Source organism: Amia ocellicauda, chromosome 9 (assembly GCF_036373705.1).
Source record: "Amia ocellicauda isolate fAmiCal2 chromosome 9, fAmiCal2.hap1, whole genome shotgun sequence".
NCBI lineage: Eukaryota > Metazoa > Chordata > Actinopteri > Amiiformes > Amiidae > Amia > Amia ocellicauda.
The window spans coordinates 10523564-10541143 of NC_089858.1; the positions used below are offsets into that span (position 1 = coordinate 10523564).

The following is a 17580-nucleotide window of genomic DNA, read 5'->3' on the forward strand; positions in this document are numbered from 1 at the left end:
CGCTTACATGTCTAAAGCTAGACAGGATTCTTTGAGCAGGTTACAGATTTTCTTTCACAAGTGTGTGGGCACTTCACCTAAGGATATAATAATCATGTACTGTCATTTACTATGCAAAGTAATGCGTTCATATAGACGTAAGAGTTGATACTGATACTGAAAACCCACTGTTTGTGTTCAGACATTTATCAATTACCAGATAAGGTTTTTTACTTTATTTTTATGTTTTATTTACTAGATAATATACAACAAATAATGGAAAAACAGGAGCAGATAGGGATATATTTCAAAATTGTGTGTTTTGTGTTTCATGTAACATCTGGATTAATTAATCAATTCATTAATTCATTTATTTTAATTCCCCTGACTCATTTTGCCCTACATTGAAGCCTGAATCCAAAATCGGGTAGCAGTAAAGGCAAGAACATCTATTTTAAGAGGGGAAAACAGCAGTCCTTACATTTTTAGAAGGCAGGTTTATGTGAAATATGTGGTGAGTATTTGCACTTTGCACTTAGTTTGCACTTATGTTGTAAGTCGCCCTGAATAAAGGCGTCTGCCAAGAAATAAAAATAATAATAATAAAAATAATCATATCTATCTGTGAGCTTTGTGTATTTTTAATCTGTAAACGCCATAGTAATCATCTACATTGGACTCACATGGAAAGCACAATGCTGGTCTACATGCTTCTTTTCCTGATGCTGTTGGTCCTGCTTTAAGTGGAAATTTGCAATTTCTGGGTTTGTTATTGTTGTCTCTTTGATTTGTTCGGCTGTTGTGACATGTTGCCTGTTGTTTCCATATTAATTTCATAATAACAGCTGAAATTGCAATTGCACACCAGGATTACGTGGACAGATAACAGAGAGGACTTTTTGTACTTAAAGAAACAAAAGTGTTTTTTATATGTGTATATATTAAAAAAACAAGAGAACAATACAGCTCTTTATTGAATATGAATGCTAAAGTTCATAGTTAAAAATAGGTGAATGGAATTTTTGGAACTGGAGTTTATTTATAGTGTGTCTGTGTGCAGGCCTGTGTTTTCCCTTTTACTGACCCTGATGTTTGGATACAGGAAAACGGACTTGGAAAAGGGTCCTTACAGGCGAAACACTGTATGTAATATATCATTTCAATGTACAGTTGCAGGCAAAATTATTTCCAACTGTCATTTGAAGCAATGTCATTCACTAACTTAACTTAACCTAACTTATTCATCTTTATTAAGATGATACATTTACCGTATAAATAAAGCTGTTCAATACAGTAGATATCTCTGAAGACTGGTAGATTTTTCCACATTTAAAATAAGTACATGTCTGCATTTTTTATGGATTATTTTATGAAACCCTACTTTTTTAGTATTATTATTGCTGTTAATCACACGGTATACCACCACACCGTGACATCCCTCATAGCATTAATGCGGCTGAAGCCGACAGTTAGGTAAGTTCTGTGGAGGGGTTGCAGTTCACAAGTTTATTGTAAAAGAAAGAGTTTAAAAGGCATTGTGCTTCCCTGTCTGTCAAGGCTGTCTTGTTTTGCACTCCCATTCTTATGCAGTTGCTGGGCCTTGGCAGAATTGTAATTATTTAATCTATTTATGTGTTCATTCATTCATTCATTTATTCATGTTTCTTTTTTCAAAAGCCTTGGCTGCAGCCACTGAGCTGACACTCTTCTTTCGTTATGTTCGCCACTCTGCTGACATTTCTCCTGCATTTTTTCAGTAGACCTTTTTTATGTGGTCAAGCTATGAAGGTTGTGGCAATGGAAATGCCCCTTGTTGTTATGTGGTGTGTCCTACACACACATGATTCCTGCATGGATTCCTGCATCCATAGATGGGGATCTCTTAAAAGATTAAAGAAATTAGAGATTATGTGATGTATGTGTATTCTTCTGTCACCCTTAATGTGTAGCTTAGTGCACGCGGTGGCTGCAGAGCAGATAATAGGACTCATTCAATTATGAAAATCATTTCAGCTGTCCTCCTTGAATAACTCTCACTGTAAAGAGCTGCACTGACTGCAGAGGCCAAAGTGGGACCTCTGAGCTTCTAGTATGGGAGTGTGGGAGAATAATAAAACACCAATGAGTTTCAAAACATTCATTTTGCATTTGGAATTTGTTCCTCTAGATTACCTTAAATTCATAAACAAATATAGTAAATAAGGATTTGTTGTTCTTCATGGGTTTCAGACTGTCTGTCTGCCTTGCCATATTATCTGCAGAGTTAAATGCGATGTTATCGCTCTGGTCCAGTGCAGTAACTCTGTTTTATGATGAAGAAACTGTCCGTTCAGTGCTCTTGCAGTGGTCATAAAAATTACCTTGGCATTATATCAGCAATTCGGATGCTCTGTGTTGCACCACACAATCTCCAAATTAATTTAGTTCTGTTCTTAACAAGCGCTATGTCCATTACTGTGTTATGGGTGAGAATTCAGTTTTAGTTTCAGGAGGTTATTACTGTAAGGTAGCTGTGAGGCACAGTATTATGTTATGGAAATTATTTTTCTCTTGAATACTCAACAATGTCCATTCCTGATGAATTGCTTGGCTGGCTGAAACAGACGTGTTTTTTTTTTTTTTTTTTTTTTTTTTGTTTCCCCATCATTTCTTATTTTAAATCAGGCAGCAGGGAGTTATATAAATACTCTTTGCTGGATACTGGCTGGCATGTAAAAATCAAAAGCAATCTAATGGCTGGTGAAATTGCCTGCTGGCCTCCTGGCAGACCTGTGAAGGCGGTCTGTGAAATGTGTCATGTGACCTTTACGCCATGTTGGTGAATAGTTGTTTTCAGCAGTGTGTCTTCAACACAGCTGTGCCTCACTGTATTCCTCAAAACTGCAGACAAATGAAAGACACGAAGACCTGAAATTCCCCCAACTCTTCTGGCAATCGGTTTAAACTCCTACTAGAACCATCTAACATTAGCTAGGTAATATATTTAACAAGTGCGCAGACTTTTACAATTATTCATCTTGCTTGTTGATTACACTTTCATGTCTTTATTTTTTTATTTTTTATCAAGCTTAATTCAACCAGAATATTAATTTTAATTGAGGTAGGAGTTTAATCCAATCCCCTTTCCTAGCATAATCTCTTCCTTAGATGTAATTAGCTCCAGGGCTTAATGCCACTCTGTAAGCCTGCATGTCGCTTGGTCTAACAGGCCACTCTAGCACGAGCACAGCTGGCCGTGTCTTGCTCTATGCTTTAGTTTTGGATAGCCGAGGCTGACAAACACTGCCAGAGATCCTCTATTGCATTAGGATGGATTCTTTCTGCATAATAGATCATTAAATTACACTTGTGCATCAAACAAATTAAACAAAATTACTGAATTATCCCTCATTTATTGGCCAGCAAACAGTGATTGAGCACAGACATTATTATTATTATATTGCTTAGCAGATGCCCTTATACAAAGCGACTTACAATTGTTACAATCTATCACATTATTATTTATGCAGCTGTTATTATTATAAACATAAAAAATAAGTATACTGGAGCAATCTAGGACTGTCCCCACCTGTGATTGAACCCATGACCCTCTGCTTCAGAGTCCAGACTGCTGTGCAGAATGGCCTGTGGAAGTCAACTATGCTGAACACATCACATCTTACATTTTGACCTAGAACTAACTTTTGGCTTCAAATTAGGGTTACATTCTAGTTTGGGCCCAGGTTAGGGTTAGAGTCCTCAGTAAACTAAGACTTCCTTAAGGTTTAGAGTTGCATTTGCATTGTTAATGTTGACTTGCCTAGTTGGAGGTTGGGATAATAATGCTGTTGATTTTAAGGTTGTATTGCATCAAGTATTTTTCTTATTGGCACAAAAGTAAGCTATATGTTGAAATTAAGTCCAAGTGTACTTTGTCTGCCCTCCTTTCCAAACAAGGGTGTGTAATAGAGTAGAGTAGAGACAGGGCAGCTGTGAAGTGCATGTGTATGGCTACTTAAGCCACAGGATGCTTCACAGTAAGATTGTTAGTCTTTGTTCGGACAGTCTGTTCCTTATGCCTGCCTTCTTTAAAAGCATTTCAAGTAAATGGGAAATCAGTCCTGCCTCTCTATAAATGTGTGAACCTGTGAATATACTTTTTTTGTCAGGTGGTTGCTCATGAAGTATACATTAAAAAAACATGTTGGCAACTTTATTGGAAATGTAACATTAAACTGTATTATAATACTATCTGCACATTTATTCTTTTCTTCCGTGAAACACATTTGTAATTTGCAATTAGACTGAATCAAATATTTTTTTTCTGTGTCACATCCAAGGGCTGTTGCAGAACTGAAGTCCTTTCTTTCATCGTGATGGAATGCAGTTTTGGCTCTCACATTGCCAGCAGGCTTTAAGGCCAGGCTCAATTGTGAAGAAGGCCTAAAGCATTGGTTTGTTATCATGAGTTGCTTAGCCTAAAATTCCAACTTGAAATATATACATATTTACAATATTTGAATGTTAAAGGTTTGTTTAGTTTTTTAAGACATGCATTTACATTTTTCATAAATAACATGATAATCTAAGGCATGGGATATTTTGTCCCATATATCTAGGTCCTGTGAGGATTGGGTTGCAGTCTCTTATGAAGAAACCAGCTGATTGACCACTGTTGTCATTATTGTGTCCTCAGAATGATGCAGCATGTATGGAGTGCTAATCTAACTGGCTTATTTAAGTCTCATCTGATTCCTCTTATGTGATGTCATCTGAGCACAAATTGTTTTAATTTCTCATTATCGAACCCTTTGACGTGGTTAGTACCATGTAGAGTCCGATATTCACAGCTGCTTTGGTGAGTCCTTTAAAGCGGGGTGTATGCCTGTGTGAGAACATGTCTAGATATTCCTTGTATTATTTATACATTTGCTCACTGTTCTTCTGGCTTTTTATAGGTCCTGGAATAAAGGGGGATTTCTCTTGCTGGTGTAGCATGTTTGAACATCACAGGGAAAGCAGCCCAATGGCGCACGCTTGTTCGCTCTGTCCAATTCATACTGTTACCAGATGTTACCTGTCAGCTGACCCCTTACGCCAGATAAATACTAGTCAAAGGTCAGATGTTTCTCTTCTCCCAACACTCATTCGTTGTGAAGCATATGGTCAGGAAAAACAAACACTGTTCACAATGCAGTCCTTGTGTTCATCTGCACCTTACTATATTAGGAGCCGTAGTCCTTTTCATTTTATTACATTTTGGCATATTAGTGTTATGAATTTTGCAGGCACTGCTAATGTGGACAATACATTGTCCGCATCTTTTGGATGTCTGTATGTAAATGGTGTTCAGTATTTGCCTGGTTTTTCAATTTGCCGTCTGTTGGTTTGGGGAAGGCAACTGATCCTTTTAAGGTTTGTATAAATTAATTGCTATTATGTTCAGACAAGTTAATGCTACAATGTAGGATTGTCTCTTAAAGGGGTACATTTGGAATACACCATGTAATTACAAATGGAGCACATGTGTTTCTAGTCCTGCTTTCCCTTAGTCTTGATAAATGAAAACCTAGCTAGGATACCACCAAGCCTTATGCAACAGTCCTTATCAGAACCTGTGCAGAGGAAATCAATCTTGTTGTAGACCACTCAAGTGAAAAATCTGATCTCCTAATAATTGATTAGCATCGATTCACTACCCTTCAACTCTCACTATTTTTAGCTCATTCTTGTTTGACAAGGAAATATTAGTTACAACTAAAAAGATCTAGTAGTTCGATATCCCCAAGCACTAGCAAGTGTTTCAGCTGTATCTATTTGATATATAATATAAAGTGATACTTAACCCATTTGCTTAATACTGATATACACATGTTTGAAACTCTTGTATAAGCCAGTAAAAGCATGTGGCGCATTTTGAAATTGATTCTCCCGCTTGGATGTCCATTTATAAATTCCGTTAACTTGAAAATCATGTAATTCGAATTCGCCTATCTTGAGGGATTCCTGTATATATTTCTATCCATCCATTCATCCAGTACAATGTGCATAGACATCTTTATAATATACACAGTTATTTGTGTGTGTGTTTGTGTGTGATGGGTATATGCAATGTTATGTTAAATTGGAAATCCCAGAGCAATAGGCACAGTTAGTCTGCACACGCTTTAACAGCTGAAAGAGCCATCTGCATTTTGAATGCTTTCTGTAAAGAACCTTCCCCAGGAGCGGAGCCAACAGGGCACTGCAGAACTATAAATGCTAATTCCGCAGTTAAATTCTGTGACTGCCGCGCTCTGTGATTGATTGGTTCATTCATTCCCATTAGCGGATGCTAAATATGGAAGGCGGCCGTCTCGTGATGCATTGTAATGAGGAGCAGGTGCACATGAGCAAAAAAGAAAGGAATAAGAAAAAGAAGAGAAGAATTTCCTTGTGAGGTGATGAGCAGTGATGTGTTGAAAGTAGAAAGAAAAGGCATATGATTTCGAAGAGCTGGCTAACGGTTTTCTTAAATTTGAAAATGTGTGGGGTATGTATATTTCTCAACTTCACCACAACACTTAAAACAAATAAAAAAATGTTTAAAGATAAATGATAGACATCGGTAACGCTGAGCTGTTGGAACTGAGGCACGGGAGGATGCTGAGGTCTTAATGTTTCTGTGGAGCCGAAGTGATAGATGAGCCCCTGCGAGTGGCTACAGTGTCTGAACGTGTGATGGGAGGAAAATTCCGTGCTGCTGCATTTGTCCTCCAGTGCCGACGTCGCTGCCTCTCCTCACTGGCAGGGGATGGGGGGAGGAGGAGTAAGAGCAGAGCTGCCAGGCAGAGTTACTTTAATCCTGCAGTAAACTCAGCTGAGATCAAGAGGGAGCACCTTTCTACTGCAGGGCCCTCAGAGAGAGAGAGATTCACTGGGCTGTACATTTTTTATGTATTATTTGCATTCTGGATTCTATATTTTTTGGAGCTGTTTTTAAAAGCAAGCGAGTCAGCTGGTGCTGTGTTTTATCCATTTTTTCTGTTTGGGAAGGAAAATATTTGCCTGCCATTCCCGAAGTTGACATGAAGAAATTCCTGCCTATGCGTTCCCCCGTCCTGCGCTTTGGAGGCTATCTGCCGGCTGAGGAATGCGGGGGCTCCTTTATCTCCACGGTTTGTTAACAAAGACCTCGGACCTCTTTTGGTGCTTCTGAATGTCTGCTGTGACTAATTGGGGTGGCATTTAAAAGCAGGATGGGATCCCAGTAATCAAACCTGACACGACAGAAGGAAATTGCTTTCTTTTCAGTCTCTTTTTTTCTTCCTGGTACTATAATTTTGTGTGGATGCTGAGTAGCATTTTTTTTTTTTTTTTTATCTCAAACAAATATTTTCAGCCTGTATAGGTATTGCTATGTTTTGACAATCATGCATGTACACTTGTGATCTGCAGCAGTCTTCCAGCCTGTGTTCGAATGCTTTTTGGTATTCTGTTATTTACTGTGTCAGCTGAGCCGGTGTCTCTGGGAATTTTACTGAATTCAACAGAATTACCTTTCTTTCTTAAAGTGGCAGGCAGGGGTCACGTCCCCTTTTCTTTTTTTGGTTGTTGTTTGGATGCTAGTCTTTTATACTTTGAGTTATGCACACAAAGGCCTTCCTTTTTATAAAAAACAAATCACTGTAAGCATGGTAATTGCTAGACATGGTTTTATTATCTCCCGGCACTCAGAAGGCTGCGACTGCTTGCTAGATTTAAAGAGAAATTGAACAGCAGACAATACAGAGCGGCATCTGAGTGAGTGAGTGAGTGAGAGAGAGAGAGAGAGAGAGAGAGAGAGAGAGAGGCCGGCTGTTTTTACACCACTAATAATATCTCCACCCAGCAATGACAACTGGTCAGTGTTGCCAAAAAGAGGCCTGAAGTAAAGACCACAGCAGCCCCTCAAGATGAACTCGTCCTCGGATGCAAATCATAGCAGCCAGCTGTTCTGTCTCCTGGGTGTCGGTTATTCCCAGACTCTCAACATTTGTGTCCTGGAAGTTGTCATCATCATTTTCCTCACGGTGCTGATCATTTCAGGGAACCTGGTGGTAATTTTTGTGTTCCACTGTGCCCCGCTGCTCAACCATCACACCACCAGCTACTTCATCCAGACCATGGCATACGCCGACCTGTTTGTGGGTGTCAGCTGCCTCTTCCCCTCCCTGTCATTGTTGCACTACTCCACCGGCCTCGACGAGTCTGTGACATGTAAGATTTTCGGATACATCGTCTCCGTGCTGAAGAGCGTCTCCATGGCCTCGCTGGCCTGCATCAGTGTGGACAGGTACATCGCGATCACAAGACCCCTGTCATACAACACCCTGGTCACGCCGTGTCGGCTACGGGTGTGCATTGCTCTGATCTGGATCTACTCCTGTGTGGTTTTCCTCCCCTCTTTCTTCAACTGGGGCAAACCAGGCTACCACGGGGATGTGTTCAAGTGGTGCGCCAAATCCTGGATTACAAACACCTATTTTACCTCCTTCATTGTGGCTATGCTGTACGCACCAGCTGCTTTTACGGTGTGCTTCACCTACTACAACATATTCCGCATCTGTCAGCAGCACAACAAGGAAATCAATGACCGCCGTGTGCGCTTTAGCTCTCAAGAGGGCGAGTCAGGCGACAGTCAGGCCTGTCCAGACAAGCGCTACGCCATGGTCCTGTTCCGCATCACCAGTGTCTTCTACATCCTCTGGCTGCCCTACATCATCTACTTCCTGTTGGAGAGCTCCCATATCTACGACAACCCCATGGCCTCCTTCCTCACCACCTGGCTGGCCATCAGCAACAGCTTCTGCAACTGCGTCATCTACAGCCTCTCTAACAGCGTCTTTCGCAAGGGACTGAAGAGGCTGTCGGGTGCAGTCTGCGCATCCTGTGCTCGCCACATGGAGAGCAAGAAGCCCCCAGCCCCCAGCAGCACGAGGTCCACAAACGTCTGCAATGTGTAACCGGACAGTCTGGAGCAACAAAGCAAAAGATATCCATGTCTGGCTTGTGAGTGCAGGTCACTACTGAAGGAAACTGAAACCCTTTTGTGAAAATAAGCAAGTGGGAGGAATGGAGGAAGGACAAGGGGTTAAAACAGACTAGTCTTGCTGACCTTGTGTACAGACTGGTTTTGGTTTTAATGAAGTAGTCATTCATAATGATGCACGGTTGTCCTTCATGCATAATGAGAGTGTCACAGATGGATTGTGTGCGATTTTGTGAACAAGAGGTAGAATGTCATAGAGAAGCTAAACACAAGATGGTTTGTCTCGGAAAGGTGAACTTCAGTCAGCATCGTGGCATGCAAAGGCATGAGTTCTGTGCACCCAGTGTGTCTGGTTTAAAGAAACAGAGATTATTTATCTATATGTTAACTGATCTTTGCCAAAAAACATCCTACTGCAAATAAATTGATGGAATTAAGCAGAACCTTCTCCAGATTAAATGCTAGGCTTTCTTGGAATGCAACAAATAAAATAAAAAATCTAATGATTAAGAAAAATAAATAAACAATTGAGAATGCTGCTGTTCAGCCCACTGATGAAATAGAAGTGAGTTGTTTAGTTTGAACGTGACCAATGTAGATTATCTTGTTTTTTGAACATACGTATTTTTTCCAGTAGACTGATTTACTTTGATTTTGTTTTGTTTTTGTGCATTTACAACAAAACTTTAAAACTTGTATATATTATTCCACATTGCACCCTTTGAGACTAAATTATTGCCCTGGATTATCATTCAGTTTTTACCTGTTTGTGGTAAAATTAAGAATTAAGTGAGATCGGAGAGGAGACGCATACATTTATGATGTACACTTAATTTTCCAATTAAGGGATAGAGGACATGGGGTTTAATGTGTGAGAGAATGAGTGCCTTCATTCACAGAAGGACAGGTAACACATTTTAAAATTATTTTCAGGACCAGCTACATACTGTATGTTCTTAAACAACATGAGGTTATTATGTTTCAGAATGAAAATGAGGTAGGTTTGTATTAATCTTTTAAAGATTGACTTCAGTATATTTTGCCTGAAGATTAATGACCAAAACCAAAACCACTAATCTGGTGGATATTTATGATAAGGAGTCCTAAATTGTGCTATCTTTCACATGAATGGGTTTGCAAGAGGTATTTCTTAATATGCATGTCTGCAACAGTCGGCCTATTGCCTGAGGGTAACAATTTGTCAGCATTTTCTCACATTTAATCCCCTGGTATGAGACTGTATGAAGACTGAATACCTTCCAATCTTCAGAAAAGAAATATGCTACATTACAGTTAATTCAATCGAGTCCTTTTAATTTTTTGAATGTATTTATTTATTTACTTTTATTTGTCTGTTTTATGGTCTCCGTCTGGTTTGGTAAACTCAGCCTGATGTTATTTTTCTTTTCAAGGCTACTGTGGCAGTTTGGATTCTGAATGTTCATGGTTTAATTGGGTTGTGTGCTGCTGTAAGACAATGGGTTATAGAGTCTGTGAGTGTGCACATGATTTGCATCTCTCCAGTTTCAGTCTTAAGTTGCCAGTGAATTTAATGGCCAGGGGACAAGCTTTGAGAAAATTTAGAAGGTACTGCGCTAAATTAACAAAAAATTGTATTGGAATGATAGTTTAAAGGATAGAAGAAGCCATTTAAACAGTTATTTCTTGATTGTACTTATTTTACTTGTTAATCCTACAGTGACTATTGTATGTAGTCATTTAATTGATTACTGGATTAATACTTTATTAATGAGAGGAGCATCACTGATACTGACAAAAAACAAGAAACTATTTTGAAAGGTTTTTTGTTTTTTTAAGTGTTATGGTATTTTCTGATATATTTATTGACAATTCAGTTGGTAATGCAAGCATTACCTTCATGTTTAAAAAATAAAAATCACTTCTAGGTCTAGTAGAGTCCAGGCATAAGAAACAAAACAAAAAACAATGACAGCATACATATACCACAAAATTGACTTGTTTGTATTTGTTTCTCTAAAAGCTTAAGTTTTATAAAGCAAAGTCAATTAGGTGCATGTATTTGTATTCTCACAGTCTAACCATTTTCACAAATTCTATTTTTAGTTTGCCTTGTAACTATTTTTCTGCAGTCCTGTAGCATGGAGAGTTCTCCCTCTTTTAAAGCTAAGTAGTGTTTTTCAATTAACTTCCCTTGTGAAATTGTTCTGTCTGAGAAAAAAGGAGATGGCACAGGAATGAGGTGCAGATCATAGTGTTGGTCAATTTACAGGATTACTTTGAGAGAGGGGAGGAAATGTTTACTTGCAAAGTGTCTGCAGTGGCATCCTAATTCCCCTCGCATTGGCGGGGCAATAAAGAATACAATAGCTGAGGAAAACGTTCATTTCTAGATTTGATTTGGATTTTGGAATACGTTTTCTGCAGTGAAGTGAATACTGTAGCTTTGAGTGCACACTTTTGCACAGATGAAAGCCAACTGTTCAGTGGCCAAAGTTATTAACTGCATTACTAGCCACCAGCCTACTTGCTATGTACAGAGGGAACATCTGCTCTTGACATTTATAATAAACCCTTTCTTCAATCTGGCAAATGAAATATAAAAAAATAAAAAATAACCAGCTGTTAAGCTGTGGAGCTGTAGAGATGCATTCATTAGTTATATTTAAATAAGGAGGCCAGGGAAAGAGCACCCGTTTTGTTGGAATTGTGCTTATTTATATGTAAACATCTTAATTTCTGAACAATCCACTAGGCTTATTATTCGCATGACCATGAAAAGTATGCATCACATTAAAAATATTTTTTTAAACAGACAAAATAACTTTTATATACACACACACACACATAGTTCCTTTTTATATGGATTTTATTTATGATCTTGTAAAGTAGTAATCCAAAACAATTGTTAAGAAACAAAGTAGTGTTGAGATGAAAAGAAAGCAGACCATGCTTAATTTCTGAAGTGATTAAATACCCACCTTAAGAAACGTTGAGCACCTCAGACATCTAATCTATTTTTCCTAAGAGGTTTATAAAGGGACACTGCTATTGGAAATGCCAGAATAAATCTAAAAGAACATTAAACTTTCATGTGAGCAAATGACAATTCTCAAACTCAGTGAGATTTATAACATCAGGAACATTCATTTTCAACATTCACCCCCGGTTTGTAGCTGCCAATCAAAAATAAAGCCTTAGGGGAGGTATTGTGAATAATAGGAATACAGACAAAATCGTTGTTCTGCTAACTCGCTAATAACAACAACACCGTCCAGCATTTTTTAAATACACAGCTGACCAAACATTTAAATGCACCAAATGTTGTTGAAGTGATTCTTATTAAGCTACAATGTATATTATTTATCATGTCTTTATCATTTAGCGTTTTTTCTACCCAGCATTTTCCCAAGCGGTTTCAACATTTCCCTTGCATTTGGGTGAGTTTTCTGCACTACCTTTAACTGAGCATGCCTAGTTGTGAACATCATCTAGCCAATTAACGTAACGCACAATTCAGTATGCTGGTCATGTCACCTGCTCTTCACTTTTGTCATATCAGTACAGCAGCTCCAGGGTGTTGTCTTGGTACAATCTGTTTCATAGAAGCCTGTGTGGGTGTTCTTTGTTACATGGTAATTTTCTGTGCCTGTTTTATTAATTTTGGAAAAAATTCTCAGAAATTTTGTTATGTATGTGTGTGTGTGTGTATGTATATATACAGCTCTGGAAAAAATAAGAGACCACTGCAAAATTATCAGTTTCTCTGGTTTTACTATTTATAGGTATGTGTTTGAGTAAAATTGACATTTTTGTTTTATTCTATAAACTACTGACAACATTTCTCCCAAATTCCAAATAAAAATATGAATGGAATGGAATGGCTGCAATGTAGAGATGCTGATTTAAGAAAAAATTGCAGTGGTTTCAATTTTTTCCAGAGCTGTATATAACACATGCATACTCAACAAGTAATAAACACAAGTGTGCGTGTGTGTGTGTATTATTGTCAATTTAAGCAATAAGGTGTGGGTTTTACATGGATTCATATTGAACTTGGTCAATAATAAAATTTAAAGTATCTCTTTATTTTGCAGTAAATCAGATAAACATTGAATACTGCAATGACTGAATGTCTTCGTTACTGGAGACTGGTCAACACAGATTCTAAGATCTTTTTTCTGGTGCATCTGTACAGTAAACGGTTGATAATGCCTCACTTGAGATTCTCATGACTGCGATGAGGACTTTGTCATGTCAGGTTTGAAGGAGATGTGCACCCACTGAAAGTTTCAATCTCATTCCAGATCTTTCAGATTTTCACTGGCTATAAGGCTTAGGGTTGTGGGGAATTAATTATAATTCCAAACTGTTGAAATGTTTATATTTTACAATTTCATTATAACAAATAGTTTTACCTCAGTTTTTACCTTTGTTTGTAAATTCTAATGTTTACTTTTGAATTAAGCTTCATTTCAAAGAGGCAATTTTAACCCTTGCTTGAGAAATGAAGACTAGTCATAGGGTAGCAAATGGAACCAAAGAAGATGAAATGTTCTTTTCAGAAATGAGCACTGAGGTACATCTTTAAACATTTCTCCAATTACAATCATGTATACAGATAGCTAGCTAGATTTTCAAATTAATTGAAAAGAAGTGAACCATCATTTTCTTTACTGAACATTAAACTACTTTTCTTGTTTTTAATGCATTATTTTATTTTTTTAAACGATACTCTGTATTCTTTGCAAATTCAAATGCTTCGCATTTTGCAAAAAACTAACTAAACATCTAGAAACCAAATGTTTGTGATGTAGGTGTGACATATCATTTCTTTCCCTCTTGCTTGGCCAAAGTGATTTAGTAGTCTTTTCTTTCACATAGTGCCCTTTTGTTAACATTACTTTATTTAATGTTACTTCAGAATTACTCCTTTACATTCACCTTTTGGTTTACTGAAGTGCATTGTAAAGGTGGAAAGAATGCTTGATTAACCTTTTGGAATTCAGTATTGGAACCAAGTTTACCTATTTCTTTTTTGAATGAAAGCAGTTATTCCTTTGCATTGAATGGATGAACACTTGCTGCATTGTGACTATGAAATCTATTTAAAGGACATGTTCTTAAAAGTTTCAGCTTTTCTTGAAGGTCTTTTGTTTTATACAGAGAGTAAATGTATAGTATTTTGTGGTTAAGCACCTGAGAGTATAATCTAATTCAAGGTTATAATCAAAAGGTTGCTGAAATAGTCCTTCAAATGCTAATGAATTGATTATTGGCTATATGTCTTATTATTAAACTGATGATTTTTTCATCTGCTATCCAGGGACTATTATATGTTTTAATTCCTTTATTTTTGTATTTATCACAGGAACCTTTAGCATGTGTTAAATTATATATACATACACATATACATATATATATTTTTTTTAATGGAAGAAGAGAAAAAAAAAATTGTATTTAATCTGTTCACTGTAATTAAAAATCCTAGTTCGATGTTTAGAATGTGCTTTCCAACATCTTTCCTAATCCAAAATAATATGGGACTGTGCAATACTGTTTGACTTGTGGAACATGACACACACACACACACACACACACACAGATAATATATATATATATATTTAAAACTATGAAAACATATCACAGACTTAGGAAAAGGGCTTTTTGTTCTATTGTGATTCCGGTGCGTTTCCTGTATCTGCTGAAATTCAGAAATGTTAAGCTGTAGTCTAAAGAATTTGTGTAACGGTGTTGTCACATTGAATTGTAAATAATATTCAACTGTAAGCTGCCTCTGTTAAGGGTGAATGCTAAGACGTAAATGAATATCAATAATAATAACAATTATATATTTCCATTGTATATTTTAGAAACATTCACAATTCAGTGACCTAAGTTAATATTACATTGGAGGCAGAGAAATGACCAGCAAGGAGGAAGGTTTCAGTCACCATTTTATTCAGACGGCTATAAAACTGCATTCCGGTTTCATTGACCTTTGTACATATGAGTGCTATGACTTTGAAATGTGTATTTTTTGTTATGCTTAAAGTCAATTTGGTCTTTTCAACAATCTGAAACTGATGGATTAGCATAGGATCATTTAATTGAGACTCGTATTTTTAATGTTAGCCACCCTTGGCAAGGTGTGTAGAAAGTTACTGGAGATAAATGTTTTAAGAACCGGATAAACAGAGAGGAAGTCAAAGTTTACAAGATGCTTTTTTCCACTTATTTATTTAATTTTTGTAAGAAATGGATCGGTGAATACTTTTTTGGAATCATTTTAGTGAAGTAAACTCTGCTGTAGCAGTTGCATATGTAGGTTTACCCTTTGATTTGCACCTTTTAAAAAAGTTAAAATAATAATAACAAAAAAAATAGTAATAATAAAAAAGCTTTTCCATGGTATCCAGTAAGAAATGTGTACTGGTCTATTCATTGTTTTTGTGAGTGTTGTGCCTTTTATTGGCTTTTGATTTGTATGTAACACGAGTACTGGGAGGTAAAGGAATGTTGATGGTACAGTGTTTTCACTGATGCATGTTTTGGGACATTTTTTGCCAAAGACCAAGCAGTTTTTTTTCCTGTGGGAAAATTACACTTTTAAAGGAAATGGACTCAACTTAAGGGCTAGCCATCTCAAGGGACTTTCGTTTCTCATGTTGAACTGCACCAGAGTGCCATATTTGGATCCTAAATGATACATAGTCTTCAAGATGCTGTAAAAACCCATTTGTTTTTACAGGATTAGGAGGTTCTCAAGAAATTTGAAGAGTATTGCCCAGCATTGTTGACAATGTGCAGAAATCTGAATGTGTTTTGAAGCACCAGAATATTTTTTTTATTAGCATATTTTTCTGAAAACCTTTCATTCTCAAGGTGAATTGGATTTAAAATAATGGTTTTGGCATTTTTAAGTTTTATTCAGATATAAATGTCCCAAAACACAGAGAGTTAAAAAAAAGAGCGTCTTTGAGTTTTCTAACTGTAAAGCTTTATTCTTTGCAAATGTTGGTTAAACTGTGTGTGGTGGAGAAAATGTATTTCTAAATTTAGAAGTAGCGCCAATATTTTGCAATATGTCTTATATACAACAGTTTATTCGTGAAGTGCATAAGCACCTTGATTTTTGTAATGTTGTATCGTTTGTTTTGAAATACAATTGTCTATGATGATATTTATATTGCTTTTTTTGTTTTGTTTTTTGTTTCTCTGGTCAATTATATCTGCACTGAGTCAATAAATGTAATATTATTTACTGGTTTCAAATATTCATTTTTTAACAAATGCTTTTCAAGATAGTGTAGACAGAGTTGTAGATAACATCACATTTTTGCTAAGAATAGAATAAATACTGAATAATTTTATTAGAATTCAGGGCTCCAGACTGTGAACCAATGGTCACATTTTGGGTTTTATTTTTTTTATTTTTTTACTTGGTTTCACAAGTTACATTTTTTACTGGTTGCATCAGTGTAAGCTAGAAAAATGAATAAACTTTTTTTTTTTTTTTTTTTTTTTTCTAACTTTTATGATTTGGTCATACGGTCTGTCCCTGCTGCTCTCAAAGGTGGAGTTTACATGTGTGTTTTGACCTTACTGGAGACAATTTGTTCGAGTGAATGATGAAATGACCCTCTCACTCTCGGGGTTTGCATGGTCTTAATTTATTGCACTCGGGACGAGGAGCTGTTAACCCAACATCATACAAATTAGGTCAAAGAGTTAGTTAATATTCAAATTAGCTATACATATAGCCCTAGATTTTGCAGGAAAATCCCAGAAAAGGGTGGTTTACATACACGAGAATAATCCTTGAGACATTGACATCATGGAATCCATGGCTGTCATGTGACATGTTTAAATTAAACCAAGTACAGCTGTGGCGTGTGCCTTGTGTCTGTTTGTATAATACTTTGTTTTACTGATCTTACCTGAGTTGATTTTCATGTCACTGATGAGCTATAAATCCAACGAATTATCTATCTTCTAATGCATTGCTTCTAAGTACACTATTAACTCATAGGTAGGCTACATAACAAAACAGTCCAACCTGGAAAATATTAGTCTGGAGCATTGGAATTAAAGATATTAATGAAATGTGTACAATTTGATGTTATTATAAGGTAATTCTGACTTAATATAAATGTGCATTAGATGGGAATGTTTCTAATAAATAACTAAACAAAACAAGCAACCAGTTGTAGTTGATAAGTTTCCATTGTTTTCAACTACATTTGGCTTGCAGCCTGCAGCAGTGTAATGTGTAACCTGCTCTAAAACAGAAACAAACTGCTACATTCACTATTGTTTTGTTATAGAAAAGACTAAACAAAGAGAAAGTATATAGAAAAGGAAATCCCAGGGAGAGGTTTGCATTAATATGCTTTAATTAGTCTGATGTAATGAGGCCATGTTTATTGTCCTGATTACTGTCATAAAAAAGAAAAAACATTATCACAACCATAGATGTGCCCAGCAGGCTTTTTACTTTTTTTTATTCTACAAGTCCAGATCCGAGATCCATGGTGGGAATTTGTGGCCATACTGAAATGGTTTTATTTCTCATGGCTTCATTCCATCAACTTCTCTTTGTTTATTACTGTTTCTTCCTGTCATTCTTTGCT

The 17580-nt window shown here is 36.7% G+C and overlaps 2 protein-coding genes across 6 annotated transcripts in view; both read left to right on the forward strand.

Annotated features, from left to right (window-relative positions):
* rabgap1 (RAB GTPase activating protein 1) overlaps positions 1–17580 on the forward strand; it is a 111437-nt gene that overhangs the window by 47993 nt on the left and 45864 nt on the right. The window lies entirely within an intron of this gene.
* Positions 6827–16278, forward strand: LOC136758583 (probable G-protein coupled receptor 21). The gene has a single exon (XM_066713088.1). It carries the CDS (start codon positions 7893–7895, stop codon positions 8940–8942), a length of 1050 nt encoding a protein of 349 aa, XP_066569185.1. The 5' UTR covers positions 6827–7892; the 3' UTR covers positions 8943–16278.

Excerpts from the sequence above, each read along its gene's own strand:
- LOC136758583 (XM_066713088.1), top strand. The coding sequence starts at position 7,893 with ATGAACTCGTCCTCGGATGCAAATCATAGCAGCCAGCTGTTCTGTCTC.